The sequence below is a fragment of the Hirsutella rhossiliensis genome (genome assembly GCF_020360975.1).
Source record: "Hirsutella rhossiliensis strain HR02 chromosome Unknown scaffold00006, whole genome shotgun sequence".
In the NCBI taxonomy this organism is placed as follows: domain Eukaryota; kingdom Fungi; phylum Ascomycota; class Sordariomycetes; order Hypocreales; family Ophiocordycipitaceae; genus Hirsutella; species Hirsutella rhossiliensis.
Genome location: NW_025408672.1, coordinates 3,638,539 through 3,666,119, shown reverse-complemented (window position 1 = coordinate 3,666,119; position 27,581 = coordinate 3,638,539). Strand labels below are relative to the sequence as shown.

The 27,581-nt window shown below is 50.9% G+C and overlaps 4 protein-coding genes across 4 annotated transcripts; 3 read left to right on the top strand and 1 right to left on the bottom strand.

Annotated features, from left to right (window-relative positions):
- Nucleotides 1–10,632: 10,632 nt before the first annotated feature.
- HRG_06697 (Ribonuclease H-like protein) lies at nt 10,633–11,082 on the top strand (the record flags this gene model as incomplete). The annotated part of the gene is made up of 2 exons (XM_044865168.1): nt 10,633–10,729; nt 10,799–11,082. 2 exons carry the CDS (start codon nt 10,633–10,635, stop codon nt 11,080–11,082), a joined length of 381 nt encoding a protein of 126 aa, XP_044720108.1.
- A 276-nt stretch (nt 11,083–11,358) lies between these two features.
- HRG_06696 (uncharacterized protein) lies at nt 11,359–11,781 on the top strand (the record flags this gene model as incomplete). The annotated part of the gene is made up of 1 exon (XM_044865167.1): nt 11,359–11,781. The coding sequence occupies one exon, from the start codon at nt 11,359–11,361 to the stop codon at nt 11,779–11,781; it is 423 nt and encodes a 140-aa protein (XP_044720107.1).
- A 6,048-nt stretch (nt 11,782–17,829) lies between these two features.
- Nucleotides 17,830–20,534, top strand: HRG_06695 (Ribonuclease H-like protein; the record flags this gene model as incomplete). The annotated part of the gene is made up of 6 exons (XM_044865166.1): nt 17,830–17,965; nt 18,016–18,251; nt 18,305–18,634; nt 18,787–19,230; nt 19,290–19,748; nt 19,809–20,534. The coding sequence occupies 6 exons, from the start codon at nt 17,830–17,832 to the stop codon at nt 20,532–20,534; spliced, it is 2,331 nt and encodes a 776-aa protein (XP_044720106.1).
- A 2,965-nt stretch (nt 20,535–23,499) lies between these two features.
- On the bottom strand, nt 23,500–24,577 carry HRG_06694 (transposase-like protein; the record flags this gene model as incomplete). Its single annotated transcript, XM_044865165.1, has 3 exons — nt 23,500–23,567; nt 23,630–24,511; nt 24,553–24,577. The coding sequence occupies 3 exons, from the start codon at nt 24,575–24,577 to the stop codon at nt 23,500–23,502; spliced, it is 975 nt and encodes a 324-aa protein (XP_044720105.1).
- Between the last annotated feature and the right edge of the window lie 3,004 nt (nt 24,578–27,581).

Genomic DNA, 27,581 nt, shown 5'->3' with positions numbered 1-27,581 from the left:
ATCCCGACAGAATGGCATTTCGGTTTGGCCAATTTTCTTGCAAAACTCACGCAGTTGACAATTACATAAGGCCCTGCAACAGCGTAGGATTTAATTCCGAGTTTAGTGGGCACTAAAACTCGGTGCTCTGCACCTGAGCCTCACTGTACCGTAACGACACCACTACTCCAAAAAGATGGTCGGGAGGAGGCCTTCCGGCTGTTGCGCAGCGACTTGCCGGAACTTCAAGACATTTGGTGCCTGTTTAGGTGTGGTTTGACGGCTTGTAAAACGGCACTGTAAGGGACCCAAGACGGTTTTACCCGCCGCCCCGACGTTGCAATACGTGAGGACAAGAACTCTGTAGGTCCGGCAATCATTATCTGTAGAAGATGGTGTAAAGATCCCGTACCGGCTGCAGTGGGGCGGCTTTTTGAGAAGGTGTTGCGAGACAAGCTGCGATCCTGCTGCTGTCTTGTCGCAGCCAAAATCCACTTCTCGCACCGTTGCATCCCGTCTGTCGTCTTGATCACCGCGCGGCAAGAACACATGGGGACTCAGCCCTCGGATCATCACGAGGTGCGAGAACCTATGGGCGGTACTGGTACAGTATGCCGGGTCATCGACTCATCGTCGGGTCGCTCGCCATTTATTGTCTGATACCACGGAACGATTTCTCCAACTGGTGTCGGGGCTGGAGGCCTCGGCATTTGCGCCACTGTTTAGCATTAACGTGAGATTCGGACAGGCTCGGGCACCAAGGTCGTTGTTCTATGTAGGAGACGAAGCACACGTAACGGCATAGCGCTTCTTACTTGCTGAAACGTAAGTCGACTGAACCCTACAGCCGCGTTCATTGAAGACTTCGATGGGATAGCCTTCCTCATTGTCTCCGTTTAACCAGATAACGAACATAGTCACACAGGATGTATCAGCCTCCAACAATCTGATTTCCATATTCGCACAGCTGGCCCATATTTTAGGTCGTGGCTGTTCGTACTGCCATATTAGTGATGGATTCGAACCTTTTAGATGACATCGTCATCTAGGCTGCCTGAGTGGCGATATCGCCACTCAACCCAACGTCACAAGTATAAGAAGCCAACTTCTCACTATCACTTATATATAGAATCAAGAGTTCTTCAGTCCCCGATCTTCATGCTTGCTCGGCTCATCCTCCGTGAGATAATCATGGCCGCCCTGGCGGGCAGGTCAGATCGTTAGCGTCTCCATCCCATACGAAAACGCCGAAATGCTCCCAAGGTGAGAAGTATCGACAGGACTTACTTATTGTACAGCATCACTCCAACAACTTCCCACTTCCAGGCGGCAGGGCGAACTTGCCTTAATACCGGTTCTTGGGGTTGACGTCTACTATCAGTCGCCAAGCACCCCACATCTTCCACCTCTTTCTCTTCTCTTATCTTCTCACTTACACTTGGCGGCTATATCTCTTCGTCGTAAGGCGGACTTATTATCATCCAAGACAATCTGCAGCTGGTAGAGCAGGGCATAGTAGTCCGCAGAGAACTTTGTCGCATGGACCGCCCAGCCAAAAGTGAGATGCACATCACAACAGCACCGCTGCTAGCATGGCTGATGTGGCCTATTTCAATCAATGGAAGTTTAGCAATGTGCAGTAAAAAAAAACAGCTAGACAGCATCTACTGTATTTCGGAGTGATGACGCAGCAAATGCTTCGTAAACCAGGCCAAATATCGCCACTTATTATCACAACTCAAGGGGCAACAATACATTTTGTAACGATCCATGAATACATGTGGGCCAGGATCTTCCACCCCTGAGACTTGAGTCAATTCCGTAAGAAGATTCTGTGGGAGAAGTTGGGGCCATCCATTAAATCTGGACGTCATCGAATAGTTAGGTTGCTGCGTCACTGCCATAACATATATAGCGGTGTACGTGTCAGTCGCCCCATATCAATGATTTGAGATCTGACGAGGCTGACTGTGTACTCACTAGAGTCAGGTCCGTCCAGGAATGCCAGCGAGTCTTCATGGCGCCGCAGAGCCGCGTTGTCTCGCAGCCGCAAACACTGATTTACGTCTCCAGACTGTTCGTCGCCATTGTCCCGTGTCTGGGTCCCAAACTTAGCTTGCTGGTACCTGAAAATCGTGGGTCTCAACGTTTGTGGGTGTGCGCGTAATGCCAGTCCTTCCCGATTTGTCGCTAGTTGAAGGAAACCTTGAGACGTCCGCGTCGCAGTAGCCAATCGCAGCCCGTCACTGCGAAGTTTATCCATGTTTTCGGGTTGAAGAGCTTGTTTCTCATGTTCACAATCATCCAAATCTGACGTGGATGTAGGTGCAGTAGCAGTCTGAGTATGAGGCAGACAATCATTCGCGCCAACACCCTCAAGTTGGCATCCCACGTCCGGCCCATTGGGTTGAGCTTCTCGCTCGCTGTTAGGCTCAACATCCAGGATTTCGTAGAAGCGTGACGAATTCTGCGCATCGGCCGTCGCCTTCGAATGGTGTTGAGGCGTCGCAGTTCTAGCTTCGTCTAGTATCTAGTCAGAGTCTCCTTGTTTTTCCCAGTGCGACACCGACGTACCGTGGTCCAACAAAATTTGCTCAGGTCCGTCTTGGGCAGTGTTTGGTGGCCGCTCATCGCGCACTATAATCGTAGTATCAGAAGCAAGATGATCCTGCAGGCGTGACCTCGCAATCCCTTCGCTGCATGGAGTACCATCGTCAGATCCTGAGGTCGAACCCATAGTTGATATGGGAGCCTTCGAATGAGGTGCAAGACCGAAGTCCTCCTTGGGGCGGTCGCCATCGCGATCCTGCTCGGATTTGGGGCAGCTCGCTGTTTCTCGATTGGGATCGCACCCAAGTCTTGGTTCCGAATCGTCAGTTGAGCATTCCCCGTCGATTGAGACCTTCGGGTCCTTTTGGCCGCGCATAATCCGATTTCACCCGACTGAGATTGATCTCCGCAGCTGGTTTTGGGCGTCAAACGGAAAGCCCCTAAGCTCCTAGTATCGTCACCTGGGAATAGTGTGTTAGAATTGGGGTTTTCTCATCAAGACCAGGGACTCACCATCAACAGACCTTGCTCGTTGAGAGGCAGATGCATCATCCTTATCCTTTGCTCGTGACTTTTCCCGCTCATTGACAAACTGGCGAACCCGCCCGACGTGTTTGATGCGCTTGTCAATATTGGCATCCATTAAGTCGAAGCTTCGGAGGTCTCTGGCAGCGACCCAGCCGACTGAGCTTCTCCGGAAAATCCAAGCCATCAAAAATATGATGGGGTATTGCCGCTCTGCGAAAAGACGTCCGCCACCCTCGTACTCCTTTCGCCATCGAAAGCTTTTCTTCCCGGTCGTACTCATAACAGTGCGGGACGTTTTTCGTCAGACCCAATGCCTCGATTGTAATTGGAAGGCCAACATCGTGCAAATTGTCTGTGGGCAAGAGAAGTACTGGCGACCAGGCGTCGGATTTGAAAGCAAGGTAGACTTCGCCAGGGTGAGATATCTGGCTATATCATCCTGCAACTGCCCGTCATTCTCGTTCAGTGAATCGTCACTATGCCGCTCTTGGCTCTCAGTGATTCGTCGCCTCTTCCACTGCGGCTGAATCATCCTATCGAGCCTTCGTTTAGGCTTGATTCGTCAATATAGTCCTTTTCGGTCGGGCATGGGCAACTTACCCTGTTGCTTTTGCCGCAGGTGTCAGTGGTCTCCGTGCAAGGCCCCCCAGGAGGCCCACGACGCCCAACTGATTCGACGGGTGCTGCCGGTTGAGAGCCTTTCGGCTGATCTCTAGTTGACCCATTCGGAAGTGTTTGCTGGAGCTCCCTGTCTTCTGCTTCTTGCGGTGTATTTGGAAGCAGCATAGATTCCAATACTGCGATAAGCCCTTTGCACGAGTCTTTCCAAACAGCATCGATACGACACTGGTAAGAAGCCTCTGCACCCTCGAGGCCCTCTTTATGTTCACTTTCAATCCTCTCCAACTCACGGCCATAATTCAGAATCTTGCTCTGGAGCTCGGAACGATCGATCGGGCTTTGACCTGAAAACAGACGTTCCCAAGCCTCATCAATGCGGGTGTTGACATCGGCCAGTCTCTCCTCATACTCGAATCGTGGTGACTTGTGGGACTTTAAGGGATTTTCCGGTGATCTGCCGGATCTGGCGATTCGCCGGATTTTGGGCTCATTGCATTCCAGCAAAGAACTGAGAATAACTTCACGAATACTATTTGAATTGTTCTAAAATCTTATAAGAGCAGTTAATAATGCTCAAAGATGCCACTCAATCTTTTTGAAGTCATCCAGCCATTGAGGTCGTCTTCTGTTACTCTCCGATCGCGCAAGTCCCCGAAATGCACCCATTGCCTCCGATCACTATCAACAGCTAAAGAGGGCCTTTGAGGACAGGATATGTCGTTTGAAGTTATCATTGCCTTGTTATTTGCGTTATTATATAGTCTGTTTGGTACCTGCAATGCTATGGCCCGCTCTGGTGTGAACGGAAGAGTGACAATTTTGCAGCGTGAACATCCTGACTCCTCTCGCGACCCTCAGAAGCCACCCGTCGCTCATTCTGCATTTTCTGTGGCTTTTCCACTTTCAAAATCTTCAGCTCTTGTTAATAATGCCAATTTATCTCCTTTTTTGCTTCACGGCCTCCGTCATCCGTCGTTTTCTCCCAATTTCCGCCTCTCATTGCTTCCTCTTCTCTAGAGCGAGAGCTTTTGCTCCGCTGCCTTCTGCTGTCGCTGAAGCTTTCGGACCTCCTTCTTCAGAGCCTCCTCTTTCTTTTGGAGTCCTTTCACTGTCATTTTTTGGCGAGCTTGAGCCACATTTTTAGAGCTAAACACCTCGTCTGCACTAGAATCTGTACAGCAGAAGAGATCATCTTTTGAAGCCTTACCGGTCTGCCTGCGCTGGTTCTTGTGACTACTTGTTCCTGCATACTTTAACTCTCATATCAAGCACTTAAAACTCATATTGAGGGCTCCCGAGGGTGCTGCTCAGCCTTCGGCTGTTGCGGCCAGCATCAACAGAGGACTTCTCGACTACTTCCTGAAATGCGTTCCAAAACACAGTCTAGATCTTCGATTTCAGCAATCCAATGAACCTTTTGATTTGTCTGTGTACTGGATAAGATCATGCGTATACGCTGTTGAGAGAGGCTGAATAACGATACATCAAGGGTTGCAGCCGATGAATGGATTGAGGGGGAAACACCACAACGATCACTCGGTGCCGGTCACACCACTCCATAAATTCGATACTAAAATGGTTAAGTGGCCATCGGGAACCAAAAGGCGATAAGCACAACCGTTTCGAGCTTTCGCCCTGGTAAACCGGTCGAACGTACCGGTGAGCTGCTCATTTCCAATATTGTGATTCGTCCACCTCGTTTTTGACGTGTTAAAAATATTTATTGACGACTTGATTCACGTTTCACGAACCAAAAGTCCAGAGTTTGTGCTGGCTTGTCTTGGTGGATGAGAAATGGGGGCAGCGATGCCATCTCTTGACTGACGCACATCTTGAACGTAATGGAGGATGGGTTGCCATTTTTTAATACGCCGAGCAATTTTGCCTTGTTTTCTTATAATAAGAGGAATACCTGTTCGTTCAAATGCTCATAAGGAATAGAAAGCCCATTTCATCCATGTTATACGTGTTTTAGGGTAGGGTGTCGAATTTCTCAATTTTCGTGCACGTCTTTCCTTGTCAGGTGTGAAAGCGGAGCCTCGCGCACTGAATTTCAAGCTAAAAATAAACCTTACATTCAGATGCATAGATAGGTTCTTTTCAGAAGATGCTTGTACCGTCGAATCACGTTCAATCTGGCTCATTACGGGTGCGTAGAATGGAGTTATCCAGCTCGCCCTTCCAACCCCCATTTTTGGCAGTATCCTGAGCCAAGTTCTGCACTCTGCACTATGGATAGAATGGGGAGAATCCCACATGATTAAAGCCTACGATGAAAGCCAATAATGTTCTGTTTTTGCTGTGTTGGCTGAAATGACTTACACAATCTGTCGGCATCCTATTTTGGCCGTTGCTTGGTTTGATGTCAGCACCGCAGCGCATTGCCCCCTAGATAAAAGTTCTAAATATATGCCAGACTTTCACTGCTTCTTATGATTCAGCAAATCAAAGGATACGTCAATTGGCACCGTTGTTGTTGAGCTATTGTCGATTGATGTTGAGCGTGCGAAGTCGCCGCAATCCGGCAGATCACCAGATCCGGCAGATCATCGGAAAATCCCTTATTTATTGCGGTTTGGTCTCTGGAGAGAATGGCCACATGGTACAGTAGCATGGTATTGATGTACTGTTGCAAGCAAACACTTCGCGCTTGTCCACATCTTTCAGGCTCCAGCGTTCAAATGTGCTGCACCTGCCAGCGGCAATCTGGTCCGAATATCCGATAGGTTTGTGGGGGGGGGCGGGAACCAAGGTGGGTATGCCCTGCAGTTGGTCAGCCTTGATTCTTGAGGTGTGAGGACCTAGCCCAACCAGCGGAACTGCACAGTGTAATTCTCTCTTTTAATGAATTCAGACAGCACCAAACTACCCGAAGCTCCCGAAACAAATAATGTGGACTGGCATATCGCAGCACGGAGGTCGGACGGTCGAACACGGTCGCAATCACGTCTTTAGTCCCCCCGTGGCTTCCTGGGTAAGGGAAATCTCCACAGGTCTGCTGGGGCCGTTGGTGTAGCGGCTGGCACACCCTGGGAGCTGCATAGGGGGTGCACTTCACCACTGCCGTTTGCTTCCCAACTAAGGGATATACTCGGCGGTCTTGCGATAAGTTCTGTTGGTTTGCTGTCTCGGCCATAATCCGCCGACTTGGCTTCTGTGCGGAAGGGCTCGGATGGTGACCGATACTGTATATGGGGGCGAAAACGCATGTGTGCATTTTCTCGTATTGGAACTTGAAAGCACGAGCATTTACCTGTGGCACAGCGCTCGGTTCTCTAGGTATCCGGCACTTTGTCAACTCGATTCGACAGCGGCTGGCTGGCCTTTGGACGATGGGTAGAGTAGCGACCCCCCCGCCGCTGGTCGCGGGGAATTTTCCCCCACTTCTTCCACTTTCACCGACACACTTCGAATCGTCCGGTAAAGCCAAGAACGAAATGCCTCCAGATTGTATGACCCAACACAAGCATATTAAGACTCTCGTTCTTGACGTCCGCTCACATATTGACATCGCGAAAATAGCTTCCTGCAGCGAGCAACTATTCGCAGAATTCGACTGAAATTGAGACGATTTGAACTCCGAAGTGGTCGTCCTCTGATGGTAGCTCTTTCGATGTCACGAGCCCTACAGAAGCAACTATCCAAACAGCCTGTTCCGTGACGAGATGATCCCAAAATTTGTTTCAAAAGCCAGGCATCCCTTCCCTGAGTATAACACCAGCCAGTGCTTTGAGGCTGGGTAACACGTTGAGAACTTGACATGTGTGTGTGTGTGTATTTTTTGTCCAGCGGCCTTCAGGCCGCTCAGGTCCCCGAGACGGGGCACAGGACGTGCTGAGCTAGACTATCTAAAATTCCTGCCACCGAAAGGCCACCCAGTACTCCCTGCAAGGCCAAAGGCAAGCTGTCGAGGTGGATCCCTGGAGGCGGCTCTCTACGCCCGACGGTAGGTTGTCGCTGAGCACGTCAATACAAGTGACCAGAGCCCCCGCGGCCAGTCCTCCCAAATGTCCATCCAGCATTTCGTAGGCTCTTTGGCGCTCCTTGTCGAAGCCTGTCTCCCGTCAGCGCGACTTCCAGGCGCGTGGCAATTGCCACAATGGTCAACCCTTGGTTTTCCTGGTCAGGATTATCTCGCTCGCTGCATAAACCCAGGTGATGCCATCGACAGGAATGGCCATTTCTAACACGAAACTCCGTCTCTCTTCTCTGCTCTAGCAGAAGAACAGCTTAGTCCGAATTCGAGACAACCAAAGGAGATCGCGCGCCCGACGGAGAGAGTATGTCCAGGAGCTCGAACAGCGACTCAGGGTATACGAGCTCCAGGGCATCGAGGCTTCGACCGAGATCCAGATGGCCGCGAGGACAGTAGCCGAGGAGAACAAGCAGCTACGGGAGCTTCTCAATAAGCATGGCTTTAGTGACGGCCATGTTGCCCATTTCTTGCAGTCGGGCACTTTCGTGCCACTTGATGCCGACCAAGACCATCCTTTTCGCGCCGGCGACCCTGGGGCCGCCGTCCAGTCGCTGGAACAGCTCCTGGTGCCGCGTCGACTAGCCATTCTAGATCAAGACTTCTCCCTCTCTTTGCCGAGACAGTCATGTCGGGATCCCTCCACTGCCAGCGGGTCGACGACAAGGTCGTCCATCTTGGAGTCGTCGCAGCTTACGACGTCATCCTACGGCTATCAACATCACATGGCCATGGCTACCGCAGTCATGGGCTTGGAGGTTCAATCCAAACACCCACTGATAGCCCCGTTAAGTCATGCGAGCACCACGCGACAAGGCAGCGTTCATTGTGAGCATCCGTCTCCGTCGATGCTGGACAGTCCCGGCCAACCCATGGCCACAACACAGGCTATGTTTATGGGCGACCGTTCGGCAATTCATTTGCAACGCTCTCTACCGACATATACATATTCAGACTCGACGATACCACATTACGATCCTCCAGGAAGCACCTCCGACGGTTGATTCCCATGCTCGTCCACAGCGCTCCTAATAGTGTGGACCATTAAGAGGACTATTAGTGCACACTGTGGTTTACACTATTAGTGCCGCACTATTAGTGTAGTGTGCGTTTCTCACACCACACTGGTGGTTCAGTGTAGCTTGCCCAAACTGAACGGGTAGTTCAGTGCAAGGGTCCAGACTAATAGTTGCACTATTAGTGCGCCCCATGATTACCAGCAACCCGGATTTTACTACCTTGAAATAGGGTTTCGGATTGATTTCCAACGAAAACATGTATAACCTGTAAGACGAAGTGCGTATTATCCAAGTGGCGGAACCCCGGTCGGGGAGTTATGATATACCCGTTATGTCACCGTACAAAGGCGGGGTGCCAGGTAGCCTCTAACCTATCTGTCATCTCTAGGGTAGGAGGCAGGCTGGCTCGTCAATATTTATGCGAAGCAGTTGAGATGCCAATACATTCGCTTCTTTCCGTTGTAATTAAGCATACTGGTAAGCGTCTAAACACAAGCTTTGCTAAGAGCTTCCGCCTGTTATTGACTTTATTATGCTATCAAAACATGTTGCTAAGTTATCGTTTCTGGTCGAGAAAACCCATTATACCGGATGTTGCCCTGCCAATTTGTTCAAGTTTGTCAGTCGGGTTACAGTCCAAAGCGCAGATTGAGCCTCGGCCACACTTCTACGGCCCCAGCTACACCAATCATTAGCTTCATAGGTCGATGCACCGCAAGCCTTCTGATGCTCTTCTCGTCGAGGCTCAACTGAGGATCTCCACCGCCGTTGCGTACGCAAATTGGATGCCGACGTTAGGAACACTGGGGCGTGTCGCTTGGCTGGCACGAGATGAGCGCGAGACGAGCGCGAAGCGAGCACGTACGGAACAATTCGCGACGATGTAAAGTTTCGTCGTGCGCCGACGCTAAAAGGGATATGACCGATCATTGGCCGGCAAACTCAAATTAATTGGATTCTGTGGTCCAAACCAAATCACTAGGACTTCCTAGGGTGGTCAAAAAGAGGAAGTTGTCCACCACAGAATGATCTGACCGGAGCTGCCACAAACAATCCGGTTTATCCCACCAATCCTGCTCTCCGCCAGATTCCCATGATCGCCACTCTTATGGTCTAGTGCATTCCCTAGAGGATCATGTCCTCCATCGTGGATCACTCCGAGGCTGGCACCTATATAGATGATTCTGACCTTATTAGTGGGACAGCGGCTTCCCGTCACCGGCACCATCCTCTTCGCCTGTCCTTAGCGTCTACCGCCGAAAGACGTCTCCTATTTGGCAGTATTGTCGAAGAGAAGAAGGTAGGAGTATTCCGGCAGCTTGGGTTGATTCCAATGGAACGAAATGGTGGCATTGCCAGCCCTGCTTCGACAAGAAAAGAGCGAAGAAATACAATTACTGTGGTGGGTCGTCCGCCATCGTCAATCATTTGCGAAAGGAGCACAATATCATTATTTCTGGGCGGCAGGAGACCAGGCGGGAAGTGACGCAAAGTCGCCTCGGAGACATCACCGCATTCCTGGCCAATGGAACTTTGGTCTCCACCAAGAAACGCAAGGCGACCGCAGAGGTAGATGCCCTAGACCAAGCGACTCTCCGCGAACTGTACTGCCGTTATACAGTAGCCTGCAGCCTCTCATTTGCTCATGTTGAGCAGCCGGCCTTTCGCGACTTTATCCGGTATATCCGTCCGGCCGCCGATGATCTCCTCCCGAGTGTCAAGCGATATTCCGCCCCAGCCGAGGAGGCGTCCCAACCTACAGGGCACCATTCTTGTGTATATAACTGGGACCTTTGTCCCCTTGACTTGGGCAGTGGTCAAGGCCAATTTGACTCAAAATAACCCTCACATGCATGGCATCTTTCCAGTTACTTGTGACACCGAGGTCCGGCGACACGGTTAAAAATGACTTACAATGGGGCTACGACAACAAAAAGGAGTTTGTAAAGCGAGCTCTGCAGAATGCTCTCGTCAATCCACATTGTTCCAGACAATTGGACATCGCCGAATTGTTTGGGCGTAATAGGGTTTACAGTTCAATTCGTTACCGAAGATCATGGTCTGCAGTCCCTGGTGGTGAGGATAAAAGAATTGGAAGGACAGCACAGCGGCGAGAACATGGCAGAAGCCATCATGGAGTTCATACGAGAATATGGAATAGCGACAAAAGTTGGATACTTTATGATGGATAATGCCACCAACATGAATACCATGATCGACAAAGTCTCCGACGACTTGGAGCACGAGTTCGAAGTTTTCTACGATCCTCTTCCTCACCGACTTCGCTGTTTCGGCCACATCATTAACCTGGCCGTGATGGAGTTCCTCATAGGAAAGCGACCACCCACAGCAGATTCCTACCACGGACCGTCCGACGACGAAGTTAAGCAATGGAGAAAGCGAGGGCGATAGGCAAATTGCATAATATCGTGGTCTACATCACCTGGACTCCCAGCGACTTCAGACATTCACTGGTCTCACTGACGGTCTACGGCTACGGCGCGACAATGACACTCGTTGGAATTCGTGGCATAGCATGGTTGAGTGGGCCCTTAGAACAAAAGTCCGTCAAGGCATCACCATATTTTGTGCTCAAGAGCCTGCCCTGCAAGACGATGCTCTGACTTCCTCTGACTGGGTTACTCTGGCTGAAATTCACAAATTTCTCGAACCTTTCACGACGCTACAATGGCCAACGAAGGCACCGGCAATTCCATCTCTGACGTTCTGCCAACCATGGACTATCTCTTGCATCACATTGAAGCGGCCAAGGAGGCCACTACCATCCCCCACTTGGCTACAATGATGGAGACGACATGGGCAAAATTAGCCGACTACTACGAATTGACGGAAGATTCGCCAGTCTATTCAGCAGCGACGGTATTAAATCCTTCCCTCAAGTGGGCATATATGGAGAAGACTTGGGACGACAAGAATGAATGGATTGAGAGAGCTAAAGCTCGGGCAGGGAGCTCTGGAGGAGGCATACAAATCTACCACTCCCTGCCCTGTTCTTCGACCAGCTTCCGCACAAGAGCCAAGTGCAAGACGACCAAATGGGTACAAAATGTGGATGAAAGAGCAAAAGGCTACGATTTTCAACATGGATGACGACGAGTACGAAGTGTATTGCCGCGAGCCTGTGGTGATGGTATCGGATCCGTTGAAATGGTGGTTAGAGTCAGCGCAGCGGCGACGGTTCCTAACTTATCTTTGATGGCCATTGACCTTCTATCGATTGCGCCTATGTCTACTGAGACAGAGCGGCTCTTCTCCAAAGCCAAACTTTCGGTAACCGACCAGCGAGGATCTATGAACATTGAAACTTTAAATCTCTTGGAATGCCTACGATCCTGGGACCGGAGCGCTCTGATACTCCCATCCGAGGTAAGATTTCTGTTTCGTCAGATGAAGATTGTCTAATTATGGATTCCAGTGTCGCTATATCGATCCGGAAGCCACCGGTACCGGGTCTGAGCCTCTGATTCAGGAAAGGGCGAGGAAAGCTGCAGGTAAGGCAGGCAATTCGGTGAGGGCGCTGGAAAACTTGAAGGCAACCTTGCAGGTGCGACGGGTGCAATGCCAAATGTCAGACTATATGTTCACACTAATAGTGTAGACCACAGTTTGCACTGTAGTTCAGTTTGGCCGTGACGAACAGACTAATAGTTCAGTTTGAACATCTCAGGCACACTGGTAGTGTAGTGCGGCCAAGTCACACGCACTGAATGAGCAGTTTGAGGGGTCCAAACGCACTGGCCACACTATTAGGAGCATTGCTCGTCCAGCGGTGACAGCAGAAATGTACATGTTGATGCTGGGAATTGCCTGTAAATACAAACATCCCCTTCAAAGCTGTCACCTGTTCTATGACTGTATTTCATAGAAGCCCAGAGATCAAGGTGGTAGTCATTGGCTCCACAAGCCTGTAGTTGATCAGAAACTGCAAATCCGTTATCGTAGCGAACGTCAGCCGAGTGCGCGTAAGCGAACATGATATGGCGAGGCATTCAAGCGTACAGGGCCCAGATCTGTCTTGCAACCCGCAGTCTCAGTGGTTACGCGAACGTAAGACTCCGACCATTGCCTGTTGGTTCCGCTGCTGCCTTGAGAGGTCCAGCTGCCTGGTCCAGAGGGAAGAGCTACTTCAGGAGCCATAGTCTTTCATGCATTATCCCGTGAAAAGCTTACAAGGTTCCGCAGCTAGCAATCAATTCAGGTCGAGTAGCATTCGGCATGGGGCGCGCGCATGGTATGTCTGCCTGTTTCCATCAAACATGATTTGGCATACCCATCTCGGCCTGATTCCTCCTCAAGGTGCGTTTTGGCTCTAGTATACTGATAATACTCTAGTCGCCTCAGGCTTCAGCCTTGTGGTGGAAGGTCGAGCACTATAAAGTCCAAAACTTTCCTCGGCCCTGGCTGCGTATTTCCATGGCACCCACGCCAAGCCCTCCACCGAGCTTGAGTATCCGAACTACGGCATATTAGCCGTCTTCTGCGCCGAATTTCACCGATGGCGGATGAAGCTAGCCCTCGTACAGAGGATGAGCGAGTCTTTGACTTGGCAACATACGCGGAAGCACTCCTCGCCACCGCCCCTGAATATAACTGCAACTTGCCGGACCAGTGTAAAGGCAGTGAACTGAGCAGAGTTCATGCCTTGCACGGGAAGCAGCGAGAAGCCTTCGCATCCGGCGCGGCACAAGTCCAGCAGAGGTCGGCATTCACATATGCAGTAGCGCCATCTAACATGGAGCAACCACATTCCGACCGCGATCGATACTATGTATGTCTGGTGGCGGGCTGCTCACTGTCATACGTTGATGAAAACGACCTGAAATCCCATTCAAAGGTTTGCATTGCATCGCATGGGACACACCGGGGCTTCCAAAGCATGGCTGATGTTGAGGAGCCAAGTCCGTTCCCTAGTGTGGTGTACGAGCCGAGCCCACCGTATGAGAGCAGGGCGACAGATTATGGCAAGATCGGTGAAGAGTCAGTCGTGATTCGTCACTTTCCCAGTACACAGTCCCCCTTGTCGGGAGTGGCGCAAGCGGATAGCCGTGCAGTGAACGCGCCTCAGATGTTGCCCACCATGGGCTTGACCGTCAGAGCCGTCACCTCGCAGTCAATACCTGTGATCAACGCTCCCCGCGCCGACAGCCATGGCGATACTAGTCCCAAGGGTGCGACAGTCCGGTCCATAGGCATGGGCGCCATGCTAGGGAAGCCCACAACTGTGCACGTCGACAGCAACAGTGACGACCAGCTCTCTGTGCAACAGGTGGCAGGGCAGGATGAACGACCACAGCCGGGCTGCTTGTTCTTCTCACAGACATCCAACATCATCCGAAGAGCCGACCGGGCTTGCCAGGCCTGCAGGGCAAGAAAATCCAGATGTAGCAGGACCCAACCATGTGAGCGGTGCGTTGCAGGGGGGAAGACTTGCCAGTATTCGAGAGCATCCCAAAGAAGGGTTCCGCGGCATCGGCATCATGTGGTGCATACAGATCACGCGTAAGCAGAAACTGTCATGATTCGGATTCCTATTATACTAATATCCTCTAGTCGCGATGAAAAGCATACGGAACCTGTGGGGGGAGGGGGGCGCATTAAGGGGTTAAGGTCATAAAGCGCAGCCGCAAAGCTATCTGGCCCCAAGCCTGCCCATGGGATTTATCTTCGAAGCAACTCATTACTAGCCACTTACCGCAAGGCACTGGCATCGGCTGCATGTGTTATTGTGAGGATAAAAGCTGGGGACAGAAATGAAGTCGAAGACACGCGGATGCGACGTGACGATGGGACGATTTTCAATTTCAGCCGGGGTTGCAAAATCGTTAGCCGCGAGATCGTGGAACAAGCAAGGGGCCTCTTCGGAGTTGGCCGAGTGGAATATGGTTATTTGTGTAGATAATTCACTTTGAGTACAGTACTGTATCTGCCAGCCGGCTAATTGTGTCCACATAAGTAGCCCGAGTTTTATTCCTCCGAGCCAGGATGGGATTTTGGTAGTTATATTCGGCTCCATAAGTCTATATGAGTCACTGTCAGAGGGAGCAGACTGACGGTCTAATCCGCACACGTATAAACTCCGGTGAAAGAGGCAGGTCAGACACAGGGACTTGAGTCAGGTATCGATACAGTAGAGGAACATTGCCCTAATCAGGATACACGGGAATTGGCCCTGATTCAGGCCCTCCACGGGTCCAAGATTGGTATCTATTCGTATAAATACCCCCTCAATGTCGCACAGATAGATAGAAAACATGCATCATCGTTTGGACTCAATTGTGCCTGCCCTTATCCTTCCGCCCGCGCTCTCAGCTTGCTGAGAGTCACATACTGTACGGCAGTGGCGGCGACAACGGCTGCAAGCCGCTAACCTCATCTCCCTGGAATTGTTCGCGGAATCGCTAAGTGAGCCATTTACAAATGAAATCATCTTCATCAGTCCTTTTTCAGCACGGATAAAAGCAAGTGATTGGCAAAAGAGTCGAAGGTAGGCGTAGGCGGAGCTGGGTTAGCGCGTTGCGGCCAGGATAGTGTCGAAGTTATTTTAGGTACCAGTATAGCTGGAAGGAAGAAGAGGAGAAAGGGAAGGTGAGAGATGCGAGGTCTCGGAGTCGTCTGCGAGACAACGAGCAGGAGCCAGAAACTTGCATAGCCAAACCGCGCCCTTCACAAGACGCCCTCCAGCAACGCTACATCTAGGAACATATGCATAAACGTCTATTGCCACGTCTATAGCCACGTTTAGCTGTACTGTAGCCAGTCGCTCGTGTCAAGCAGCCATCAACACATGCACCGCCAGTTCATGCTCTGTACCGCTTTCCCGAGCTGCGGCGCGAAAAGGCTTATCAGTCATAAGTGCAACGCATGCAGAATCGTAGCTCAGCCGCATCTGCTCTGTCGCATGAACCACCCAGCCAAAAGTGAGATGCACATCCCAATAGCGGCTGCTGCTAGAATGGCTAATATTGCCTGTCACTGATTGCAACATGCTTCTACAGCAAGTTGCCGAAATGCGGACCGATAGATAACTCGATATATTAACTGTTCTTCCGGGGTGCCACCACCTTCTCTCGAGATGGCTGCCACACGTGGTAAGGACTTGGAAGTCTTTCTCCTACGGCACTGCACCGGCAGCCGGAACGCGTTCCTGCTTCGCACCGCATTCTTGGGATGGTTGCCACACGCAGTAGCAAACAGACATCATTCCTCTGCAAGTCGCCACACGGCAGCCGGGTGTGTTTTCGATTCTTCAAGCCCTCGTTTTGCAAAACTTGGCACCGCAGCCAGAACGCACTTCCGCTTATGAGATGGCTGCTACAGTACGGTATACGGGTGGTTTCCAAGCCGGGGTTTTGACCGGCCGGCCTGTTATGGGTGCCAAAAAAACGCGCATCGTCCATGTGCTCTTCGGTCTCCGCAAAGTATGGTGCAAAGAACTCGGAAGTCCATCCCTTCCCTCAAGAACTGCACCGGTCGCTCCCGCTTCACAGTTCACACCACGTCCTTGAGATGGCTTCCACACTTAGCAACGACGCCTCCCCTCGTCACCCAGTGCAGGGATGGACATCTTACGAACGGGAATCGAATCGATAGATTCATTCGATGCCAAGTCTTACGAATATCGAATCGAATTTCTTGGCGTTCGATTCGATGTCGAATCTGCCACGGCCCCGTTCGATTCGCATCGAATCGAACGCGGAGTGCCTCGTTCGACGTTCGACAGCATCGAATCGAACGTGGCGTTTTTCGTTCGACAGACGAATCGAACTGAGGTGCATTTTAGTGCCCATCGAATCGAACGGCACCCAGGCGTTCGACCGAATTCGATCGAATCGATCGAATGAGTGATGCGGTTCGCGAAAATCACCGCGGAGAGCCTTTACGCGCGTCTTCTTAGACGCGTTAGTCGGCCCCTGTTGGTGCCTGACGCGACCAAGCGTGATTTGACCTCTTTATCGACCAAACTAGGTTAAGGCGCTAAGACATGTTAGTATGTACAGCTAAACCCCACACAACTACGTGACAGAATTAGTATCTTGCAACTCCAGCAAACATGCTCTACGGAAACTCATTGATGGCTGTTCTATAAAATCTATAAAATCATGACGAAACTCTAAAGTGCAGGGTCACCATAAGTTCCCATGGCGACGTTGTATACGTGCGATATGTTGGAACGAAATCTCAGTCATAGGTGGGATTGATACCATGGCGCCAGAGCTAAGAAATTCGACTATCTCACCAAGGTATAGGGTAGGTCTACCCAGTCACCCGGTTCCATCGATCGGAGTTTATTATACGTTTGCCCATCCTCTCCGTGTTTCGACGCCTGGGAAACAAGAAACTGGCCCATTTAGAGAAACTCTCCGCAGAACTTGCATACCAGCATCTCAATCACAGTACCACAGCTAGAATGATATTTTGACCTTCGAATCGCATTTGTACAACTTTAACCGTGTCCTACAGGTCCTTCCAAAAATTTCCAAATATTCATCGCCATTGTCACTGTAACTCCTGCCCAAACCAAAACAGCCTCTAAGCCGATGTACAAGTGACTTCAAAACACTCCGCCAGCTCCATTCAAAGCTCTGTCGACCTCAAAGGAGTTCGAGGCCGATTCAGCGATGAGACGAGGATGGCACGAGAAAGGGCAGCCAAATGAAACGACTCGTCACACGCCACGATGATCTGTGCATTATTACGACACAAGCCAATGGGGGCATTGGAAACCCTGATGAACAGGGGATATTCCAACAAGGTTGCCGGGTCTCATCGCGCCTCCGATTTGATTGGCTGCAAGCAGGGGCGGAGATGCCGTGCCTGACGCCTCGGCAGTCAAGCATCAACGCCGGAGGCCGGGACCATCTTGGCGGCAGCGACGGTCCATCGTCGTTTTTTGCATGGGTGACGGAAACTCCTTTGATTCGTCCAAACCACTTTAGCCAATGCAACGGAGATTGCGGTGATGGGTTTTCTCTACTTTCTTTTCCCCTTCCCGGGACACGCGTTGGACGCGTTTATGCCTGCTTCGCCGAGCTTCGCTGCCATGATGGGGCATGAGTTGAGCGCCGGCGAAGCCTCGATGACTTCTACCTTCATCTGTCGGCGCGCTCGCTCAATTTGCATGATCGGATCAACGTTGTGATGTCATCCGAACCACTGTCAAGCCCATCCCCGTCGAATCGGTCAGGTTTGATTGAGCATGTGGGGTACTCGTCTTTACCACCCGCATCATCCCAAGGAACCTCGTTGCCGACGACTCCATCACCTCGTTCTCGCGGTACTGCTGCCGACTTTATTCAAGTAGATTGACTCTCTGGGGCCGCCAAGAGTGGGCGAAATGGCCTGGATTCGAGCGATATACTGGCGGCCAGGACACGAGGGCGTGGTGGCAGCAATACGGGTATCGTGCTGAGGACCGGTCAACCTCGCGCCAGGGCAACAGGCTGAAGTGGATCTGCGCGGATTGCTTCGCTCGAGGCTTCAAGAAGAAGTCAGACTTCTGCTTCGTCTGCTCGACAGGAGCCGCTATCAAGAAGCACCTTCGTAACGCCCACGGAATTCTGGTAAGTGTGTGCCGTTCGGAGATATGCCAGCAACATGAGTGTTGACTTGGCAGGCCCCAAACGACGTTGCAGGAGGCGTGCGAGCCTCATCTTTGGACGGCCGGCCCATCACACACTTCATTGGTGCCGACTTCAACAACCCGCACGACCAGTTCCTTGTCAGCAAGCTGCGGGGAAGATTCAACAGCAAAGGGCTTCGGGTGCTCCTACTTGACTGGATCACATACCATAATCTGCCATTTGATATCGTCAACACAGAGAGGTTCCAACGGCTCCTTCTCTACGGCAATCCGCTCCTTGATGCGACTCATATCCCATCTGGGAAGACGCTACTTCGCATGCTCGAATCTGAATACAGGGGTGCCGTCGGGCCCGTAACGGAAGTACTTCGCACCGCTCGATCCCAGGTTCACTTCTCTTTCGACGGCTGGACATCTCAGTCCTACACTGCATTTCTGGGCATCAATGCTCAGTTCATTGATCACAACTTTGCTCAACACCGCATCCTCCTTGGGCTGCGACCTCTCTGGGTAAGCATAACGGTGCCTCGCTTGCCGATGAGGTCGCCGATACACTGGCATTCTGGCAAGTCAACAACCCGGACACGGTCGGCTACTTCACGCTGGACAATGCTGCCAACAATGACACCTGCATGGAAGACCTTGCCTTTGAGCACGGCTTCTCACCCGAAGAGCGACGGATCCGCTGCGCTGCACATATCCTCAACCTCTGTGTGCGGGCAATGCTGTACGGTTCGAAGCAGGAGAATTTTGCTGCAATTGTTGCTGCCGATGGGGATGATCTAGATGACGACGAGGAGCAAGTTGATCAAGCTATCGACGAGGCCCTAAATGGAGAGATGAAGGACGGTACGGACGAAGACCCAGGAGCAAACACTGCCGTTGACATCCCAGAAGAGGACCCCATATCGTCTCACCCGGCTCCGGACGAGATCAATGCTGCCAGCTTCAGGAGTACAGTCAGAACGGCGCGCCCGGAATGCTTCATCACATCGGTCTTCAGCTGCGAAACACACAGCTGTACGAACAGTTTCTTCAGTCTCAACGCAAGGAATCCGGGCATGGAACAACACTTCACTGGGCCTTCAACAATGCCACCCGGTGGAACTCGGACATGCGTATGATGGAACGGGCTCTTCGACTCCGCCAGGCGCTCAATACCTTCTTCAATGACGTTCAAAATCGGTGGGAAACGGAGGGCCTCTATGACCGAACGAAGCCGGCAGTTCTGCAGTACCGCTTGAGTGTGTACGACTGGAAAGTTATCGAGGTACTTGTCAAGCTTCTCAAGCCGTTCGAGATTGCCACCAAGCAACTTCAGGGCAATGGTATTCCCGGCGGTAGGTCCACATGTGGCAGTTTCGATGAATACTTCCCCGTCTTTGAGATTTTGCTTGACCACCTCGAAAGTGCTATCGAAGGCACAATCTTCGAAGAGGTTGAGGATCCAGTGACTAGGGAGAAGAAAGACGTCGAAGTAGCCATCTATGACGGGCTCGATAGCAGGACCCGCAGGTTGCTCAAGGTCTATATCAAGCTCGGGTGGAAGAAGCTGCATAAATATTACAGCCGTCTGACTAGCGCTGCATATGTCGGGGCTGTTGTCTTCAATCCTACGAAAAAGTGGCGCCTTCTCGATCAACTGTGGTCTCGAGTACCCTCTCGGAAGACGAAGAGTTGGCGGTTGGAATACGAAGCAAAGCTCTTGGAGATCTGGGAGAAGTATAGGGAGCGCGACGTTGATAACGAGGTCCTCGCTACGTCTGATGAGGTCTCCATGGATTACATTGAGCGGAGACTTGCTAGGACTGTAGCTGGGTCGCCATTCAACCACGGCTCGTTCGGAGCATCAAGTGCCCGCAAAAGCAACCGAAAGACGAAACCGTCTACGGCGGGAGCGACTGGCGATGACGAATATGCTCGATATTGTGCCGAGGACGTCGTCAACAGCCACCACTACAGAAGCAGACCGATCGACTGGTGGAAGATCAACCGAAGCCGATATCCGCGACTGTCTCTGATGGCAGTAGACATGCTTACGATTCCATCGACGTCCGCGGAAAGCGAGAGGACGTTTAGCAGTGCAGGACGTATGACGGCACCATTGAGAAGCCGGCTGCGAAGGGAGATCGTAGCGATGGCTCAATGCATTCGATCGTGGAGTAAAGCTGGGATCTACACGCCTTCACTGCCGCTGCTTAGCCTCGACGAGGATCAGTGGATTGATGCTCTTGCGTCGCTAAAGGGGCGAAGTGACACTTAATCAGCTTGTAAAGACAGCCATTGACCGTGCTTTTGATGTCTCACCTGCTGCAGCCATGATGTCTTTGCACCCCTTGGCACTTCTTAAGTCGAGGGATGTAGGAGTCCTCGAGATGGTGACAAAGACATGTCGGTGCAACGCACGTTTGGCACCCCAATCTCTGCTAAGTCCTACGTTCGATCGAATTCGATACGAATTCGATCGAACCTTGGCATTCGATAGGTATCGAATCTACGGAACACGCGTTCGATTCGAGTCGAATCAAACGGGCAAGAAATTTCACGCGTTCGATTCGATGCGAATCTACTGGGACCACATTCGATTCGAGGTCGAATCGAAGGGGCAACAATTTTCACGCATTCGATTCGATGCGAATCTGCTGGTGCCATGTTCGATTCGATGCGAATCTAAAGAGGCCCTGTTCGATTCGAACACCAAGTCTTGGCGTTCGATTCGATAGATTCGTAAGATGTCCGTCCCTGACCCAGTGTGCCTGCAGCCCTTTCGATGGGATGATGCCTGTGACTCACCGGCTGTTAGGCCCTCCCCATGAAACACGAGCACCTTGCAAGTTTGTTGCGTACAGCACCCGCCCCTCGCCCGCGGCTCTTGTCATCCAGCATGTAATCCTTCCTTGCTGTATGTCATGTCGGGCTGCCTCGCACTGTCAGAGCAATCCGTGTGGCCAATCAGACACAGTTAAATCGAGCGGTCTCTACCACAATCCTCTGATGCGATTGGGCCGCTGAACTATAGATTTACAGTGCTGCAGCAACCAAAGATGGCGCGGCGGCAGATCATCGACTCCGGGGGTAGCCAAAGGCATGGTACGTTTGAAACTTCAATGCTCAAAGCAATGCTCAGAGCCCGAATTCGGCTCTAGGTCGTAGAGGAAGCGTCCGCTTGTGCTCCAAGCGTCGAGAGGCGCTCTCTTCAGGCGGAAAGTAGCAGGGTTTGAAGTGGCAAGGTTTGCAGTGGCAAGGTTCAGCGACACAAACGCCCCGACCGGCCGCCCTTCGAGCTCGCCGCACACGGCCGCCACTGGCGTGGACGGGTAACCTGTCGTGACGTCGTAGAGCCCGCAGATGATGATGGCCGTGCTCTGCTCACAGTCGATGCACGCGCAAAATACTCTTGAATGAGATAACCGATCCTGTCATAACTGATTAGTAACAGTATTAAGAGAATCATGCCTATCGAGGCTCCTTCAGTTCTGTTTTGCTCGCTTGGCAGTTGCTCCACTATCCAGCTCGTATTTCGGACTCAGTTTGCAAGGAAAGACTGCTCGAGAGGATGAAGGCGAGAGGGATACCAGCCGAACTGATAAGATGGATAGATGCGTTTTGTTCCGGGCGAACAGCCTCATTGGTGGTCAATGGGTTCACGTCGGAACAACGGGAGCTGCCTCAGGCAGGCCTTCCTCAAGGGTCACCGCTGTCACCGATCTTGTTCCTCTTCTTCAACGCGGACCTGGTCCAGAGAAGGATCAAGGCGGAAAGCGGGTCGATTGCGTTCGTGGACGATTACTCGGCCTGGGTAACCGGGCCTACCGCGGAAGCGAACCGAGAAGGGATTCAAGCGATCATCGACGATGCACTTGAGTGGGAGGCGCGCAGCGGTGCAACTTTTGAAACAGAGAAGACGACCATCGTCCACTTCACGCGAGCTAGGGGTGATATACGAAGGTGAATTTTTTGAAGATTTTGAATGAAGGATGAATCAAATGAATGGAATTTTTGGGATCTCGATTCAAAATCTTCAAGCTCCAATTTTCGCGATTCAAGTTGGGTTTGGGCCAATTCAGGCCATTCATGAATGGTTTGAAGGGATCCCTAAACGAAGTGAATTTGTGTGTACCTAAGCGATTGCAAAATACCTCAAAACTCCAATAAGTAGTATATAGTTTTATAGCCCTCTGAGAAGTGTCTTGATAATCCCGAATACCACAAAAATTAACTTACATAAATACTGATCCGCATGTCCTAGGCAAATCGCTGAAAATAAGCACTTTCAAAAGCTCTGCCGAATCCTCAAAATGCGTCGGTACAACGCGTTCGAATCGCCATTGTGCACGGTTACACTGTAAGGCGCACACACAACTAAACAGAGAGTGAGGAACGGGGGTCAATCATTCAATTCATTGATCTCTGACGAGCTCCATCAGGTGCTATGCAACCCTACTTTTATAACCACGAGAGGCCTCCCAGCCCCGTGCTTTTCCCTGGAAAAGTCACTCCAGCCAGTGGTTGGAATCAACCAGCCATCTACCGTGGTCAAGCACTTTAGGCGCGTGACATACACACTCGTAGAGCCTCAATCCTCCGAAGCCTCCATTGTACCTAGACAAGGGGTTGATATCGCAGACTTATTGGCTTGGGAAGCAAGAGGTTTGGGGGTGGGAGGTTCGGTGGGAGCCTCGGTAGGACCCTCGGTGGGAACTTCCGCCGGAGCAGGGGGTTTAGGAGGAGGATTCTCGCCTGAACGCAGATTAGCATTACACACAAACAATGAGGGTATATTCATACCATTTACCAGCATTCCCGGAATGTGGTCTGGTCTCCAAATAATTCAGCCCGAAGGGCGTTCTACTCAGTCAGAAAGAATCGAGCATAAAACCTCTTCTGATCAGTGTTGCTAATAATATAAACAATACGTATATTGGCAATATGGACCCCTCGCAATATTATTGTATTGTCAAGAGGTGCGTATTGTATTGCGCAATATGGCATTGGTCCATATTGTATTGTATTGCCAGTGACCAAATATATTGCCAGTAAAACAATATATCCCGTATATCCCACGTGACCCTCATTATTCAACCGTCGTTGCTGAAATATCGTCACCCTGAAAATCCTGTATCCCAAACCATGACTTCAAGCACTCCAATGCCTGAATTACATCACTCCCAAGTCGATTTCGACGGTCTGTGATGGTTATTTTTGCCCCAGAGAAGAGTCTTTCGGGCTCAGCAGACATTGCGGGAATTGACAGTATATCCACCGCCATTTTGCTCAGGTATGGGTAGTTCTTTTGCTGTGTTTCCTCCAGCCACCATGCGAGGGCGCTTGTGAACCCATAAACCCGTTCAGACTTACAATATCGCTCGTACTCGTCTGTGATAAGTGCTGGTTGTAGGTGCTTGTTTCTCCAATTCAAGAACTCGTTCGTGGTCGTCAACGGAACCTCAGATAGAGAAGGCGGCTCCACAGGTTTATAATCATCCCACAGTGTCTCCATCAGCTTCTTTGACGAGTCAGCCCACTCCTTCTTCCAGTTTTCGTGTATGTAGTGCCATTTATGCGAAGGGTGAAGCACAATCGCAGCGACGTAGGCAGGCGATTCGTCAGTAAGACAATAGTACTTATCCATCTTCGCCCAGCCCGAGTTATACATTGGTGCCATAATCGGATCGTCGATATGTGCCTCTTTTCCTGCTTCGAATTGCGCCAATACGAAGTCCATAGCCAAGAGAACATTGTCAAGAGTTGCAAACGATGACTCAAGGGCCTTTGTCGTCATTTTAAGCTTCTCCAAGAAAGACTTGATCTTCTCGAGGATGACCCACTCCTCGGAGAGAGCTCGTCTCCGGCACAATCTCCTTCCACCCATTTGTTGAAATATCCTCGACTGCGCCTCTAAGATGCAAGGCCGCTCGTAGCATGGTGTACCACGAACTCCACCTCGTGTCATTATCTCGCGCAAGCTTGCGATTATGGCTGATGGCCAGAAACTTTTGGCGACGCTGAACACTACTTTGGACGAAAACCACGAAGTTGTGGAGCTTGCCAAGGGGACCCTTTTCCGCCACGCCTCGATCTCTTTTAGTGTCACATTATGCCCATCACGTTCGTCGTCTTTGAGCTTCTCATTATCGGTAACGAAGAGGAAAGCTTTGGCGGCAAGGTTGATAATGTGACCTTGGCAGCGGAGTCGGTGAGATTTGGGATCGTATCGAATGTCATATCGACGTAGAAGGCCTGTAAATGTTAGGGCCAGTCAGAAAAACAGTGCGCCGTACTTACCAAGGAAAGAGATCTCATCATTGTATCGTTATTGCCTGCATTGTCCATCACAAAATATCCAAGGTTGGAAGCAAACCCCAGTCATCAACCACTTCCAAAATTGCCCTTGCCAGGTGATATCCGTCGTGCTCACTGTCGATGTCTTTCAAAGCCAAGACATGGTGTTCCAACTGACTGTCTTCTGCAACGTAATGAGCAACTACGCCTAAGATGGCCAAAGAGTTGGGGGAAGTCCATAGGTCGCAGCTGATATGAATTTTTGACTTTGCTGACTGGATGCGCTGCTTGACCTTCTCCTTCTGACCTTCGTACTGCCGCATAATCCATTTCTTGATGGTCTCGTGTGTATCTGGAAGCCAAGTATCGATATCGGCGTTGAGGTAGGCTAAGAATGCTCGGAATTCTGGGCATTCCACAAGCCTAAATGGGAGAGAACAGGACGTAATAAACCTTACGTATAAAGCTTCGAGCTGGTCTGGGTCGATCGAGTCTCCGGATTGATCGTTGAGCCGACGGCGTTTTCGGGGATGTTCTTTGGCCGTAACACGAGCTATCTCGAGAATAGTTCGTATATTCGTGACTTTGGCAGTTCGTGGCGCGCCTTTTGGGAGGCCGTGACCGTCAGGAGGAGGATCCGTAAGGTGCTTGGTTGGGGCCGCAGTTCCACCGGAACAGCAATACGTTTTGTCACAGTGTTTGCAGCGCCATTCTTCTTTCCGGTCCGCTGATTGTAGTATTTCGTCTCTATGTCCTCGTCTGGCATATGAGAAAAGACCCATGATGTTCTTGGCTTGGCCGAAGGGTTTATGGAGGCCGTGCGAGGTTGCGACGATTGGCATTCAGTGGTTTGGGTCTCATCTGGATCATGCAACCGTGGGCTGGAAATCTCCGAGTATTCGTCTGATATTGACGAATCCCGTCGCGGCGATGTTTGAACAAAAGGCAGGCGTTGTTGAGGCATCGAGATTGCTTGTAAGTCCTGGGGTGGGAAAGCGGGGTTGAGGAGGAAAACAGTGTTTGGACGGCGAGCCGCTACCCTGTAGGTCTGGATTTATACATACATTTACGCGTTTCCGTGCGCCAATAGGAAACTTTTACGTCCTGGAGGTCCGCCAGACGAAAAACAATACATAGAACATGCTTATATTTACGCGTGTTTTTTGACGCGTCATCATATTGGCGCGAATTGGGGAACGGAAAGGCGAATGACTACCAACCAATACAAACAATACAAGCCATATATTGCCAGTATGGAAGGCGCTATATTGTATCGTCACAATATGACGGCGAGCATATTGTATTGGTACAATATGAGAAATCGCGTATTGTATTGTATATACTGCAGTATACTACTTTATTGTCATATTATTAGCAACACTGCTTCTGATGCCTTGAGGAACGAAAGGATTATGCCCCGCGCCCCGACCACCCAAACTTTTTGCCTTGAGGAACGAAAGGACTTTGCCTTTGCCTTGAGTGCCTTGAGGAACGAAAGGCTTCTTGCCTTGCCTTGCCTTGTGAGGAACGAAAGGCTTCTTGCCTTGAGGAACGTTAGTGCCTTGAGGAACGTTAGTGACGAAAAGGTTCTATCGCACGGAGGATGAGCAAGTGGGCATAAAGATCAGGGACTGGAAGACTCTTGATTCTGCTATCTAAGGTGGGAAAGAGGCGAGATCTTTATAGACTGCCTGAATATGAGAATGGAAGGGAATGGTAGTGAATGGAAGCATCTGATCAGATCATCTGGAAGCCACTGATGCGTTGATGATGCCTCCTAGAAGTTTCTGTGGGGAAATGTGGAAACGGACTGTGCGAATAGGGGGTCAGACTGTTGGAGGCTGATATCCTATGTGTGACAGGTTCTTCTGGTTCCTCCCCGGGGAGAAAGGAAAAAAAAAAACGCCGCCATCGATTTGCCTTGTGCCTTGAGGAACGTTAGTGACGAAAAGGTTCTTCTGGTTCCTCCCCGGGGAGAAAGGAAAAAAAAAAACGCCGCCAGCGTTCTTGAGCTTCTGGATTTCCTCCTTCGAGGGTCCAGCAATCAAGAGGTCGTCCACATAAACGGCGATGTAGGTGTGGCCCTTAACAAAAATTCCCACATCTGAAGTCAGGGGGTAGAAACCAAGGCCTTCCAAGAATGTGGTAAGTGTCTGGTACCAGATCCTGGGGGCTTGTTTAAGCCCGTATAACGCCTTGTTCAGTTTGCAGACCCTTCCGGTGCCGTCGTCAAATTCGGGTGGTTGTTCCAGATAGACTTCCCCGTCTATGTTCCCATACAGAAAGGCTGTCTTCACGTCCATTTGCTCTAGCTCAAGGTCAAGAGCTGCAGCAATGGCGAATATGGCCTTGTAGCTCATGGGCTTGACCACAGATGCGAACGTCTCATTGTAATCAATTCCTTCTGTTTGCTCAAAGCCTCGGACAACCCACCGAGCCTTGTGTCGAAGAATTTCTCCGTTGGGGCCTTTCTTTAGCTTATAGACCCATTTTCCACTTAGGATCTTTTTATCGGCTGGACGTGCCACCAGTGACCATGTCTTGTTGTCTGTTAGGGACTTGTGTTCGGACCTCATAGCTTGTAACCATTTTGGCCAGGTTACGTCTCCTTTGGCGTGCTTGTAGGACGGTGGCTCTGTGAGGTTGTGTGTGTAAAGAGCTGCACCGAGGAAGGAATAGGCTAGCATTATATTCGGGTTGAGCGGATATGGATGCCGGATCCTGCGATTCTTTTGCTGTCCTGGTTCTGTAACAACAATCGTATCGAGAATGGTCTCACTGTTGCTCCTACTAGCTGCTGGCCCGATCTCTGTAGGCACTTCTTCCGCTTCCCCCTCTGCATGCGGAGTCGGGTGGAGGCAGGTCTGATCTTCGTCAAAGGTAACATTGTTGGACACAGTTATTCCAGAGTCTGTGAGCACGATGTAGTTGGTAGAACCCTGATAGCCTAGCATTCGGCAGGGCTCTGAGACAGGGTCGAACTTCCGGTAGCCGCCTTTCTTTAGCCAGACGAATCCTTTGGCTCCAA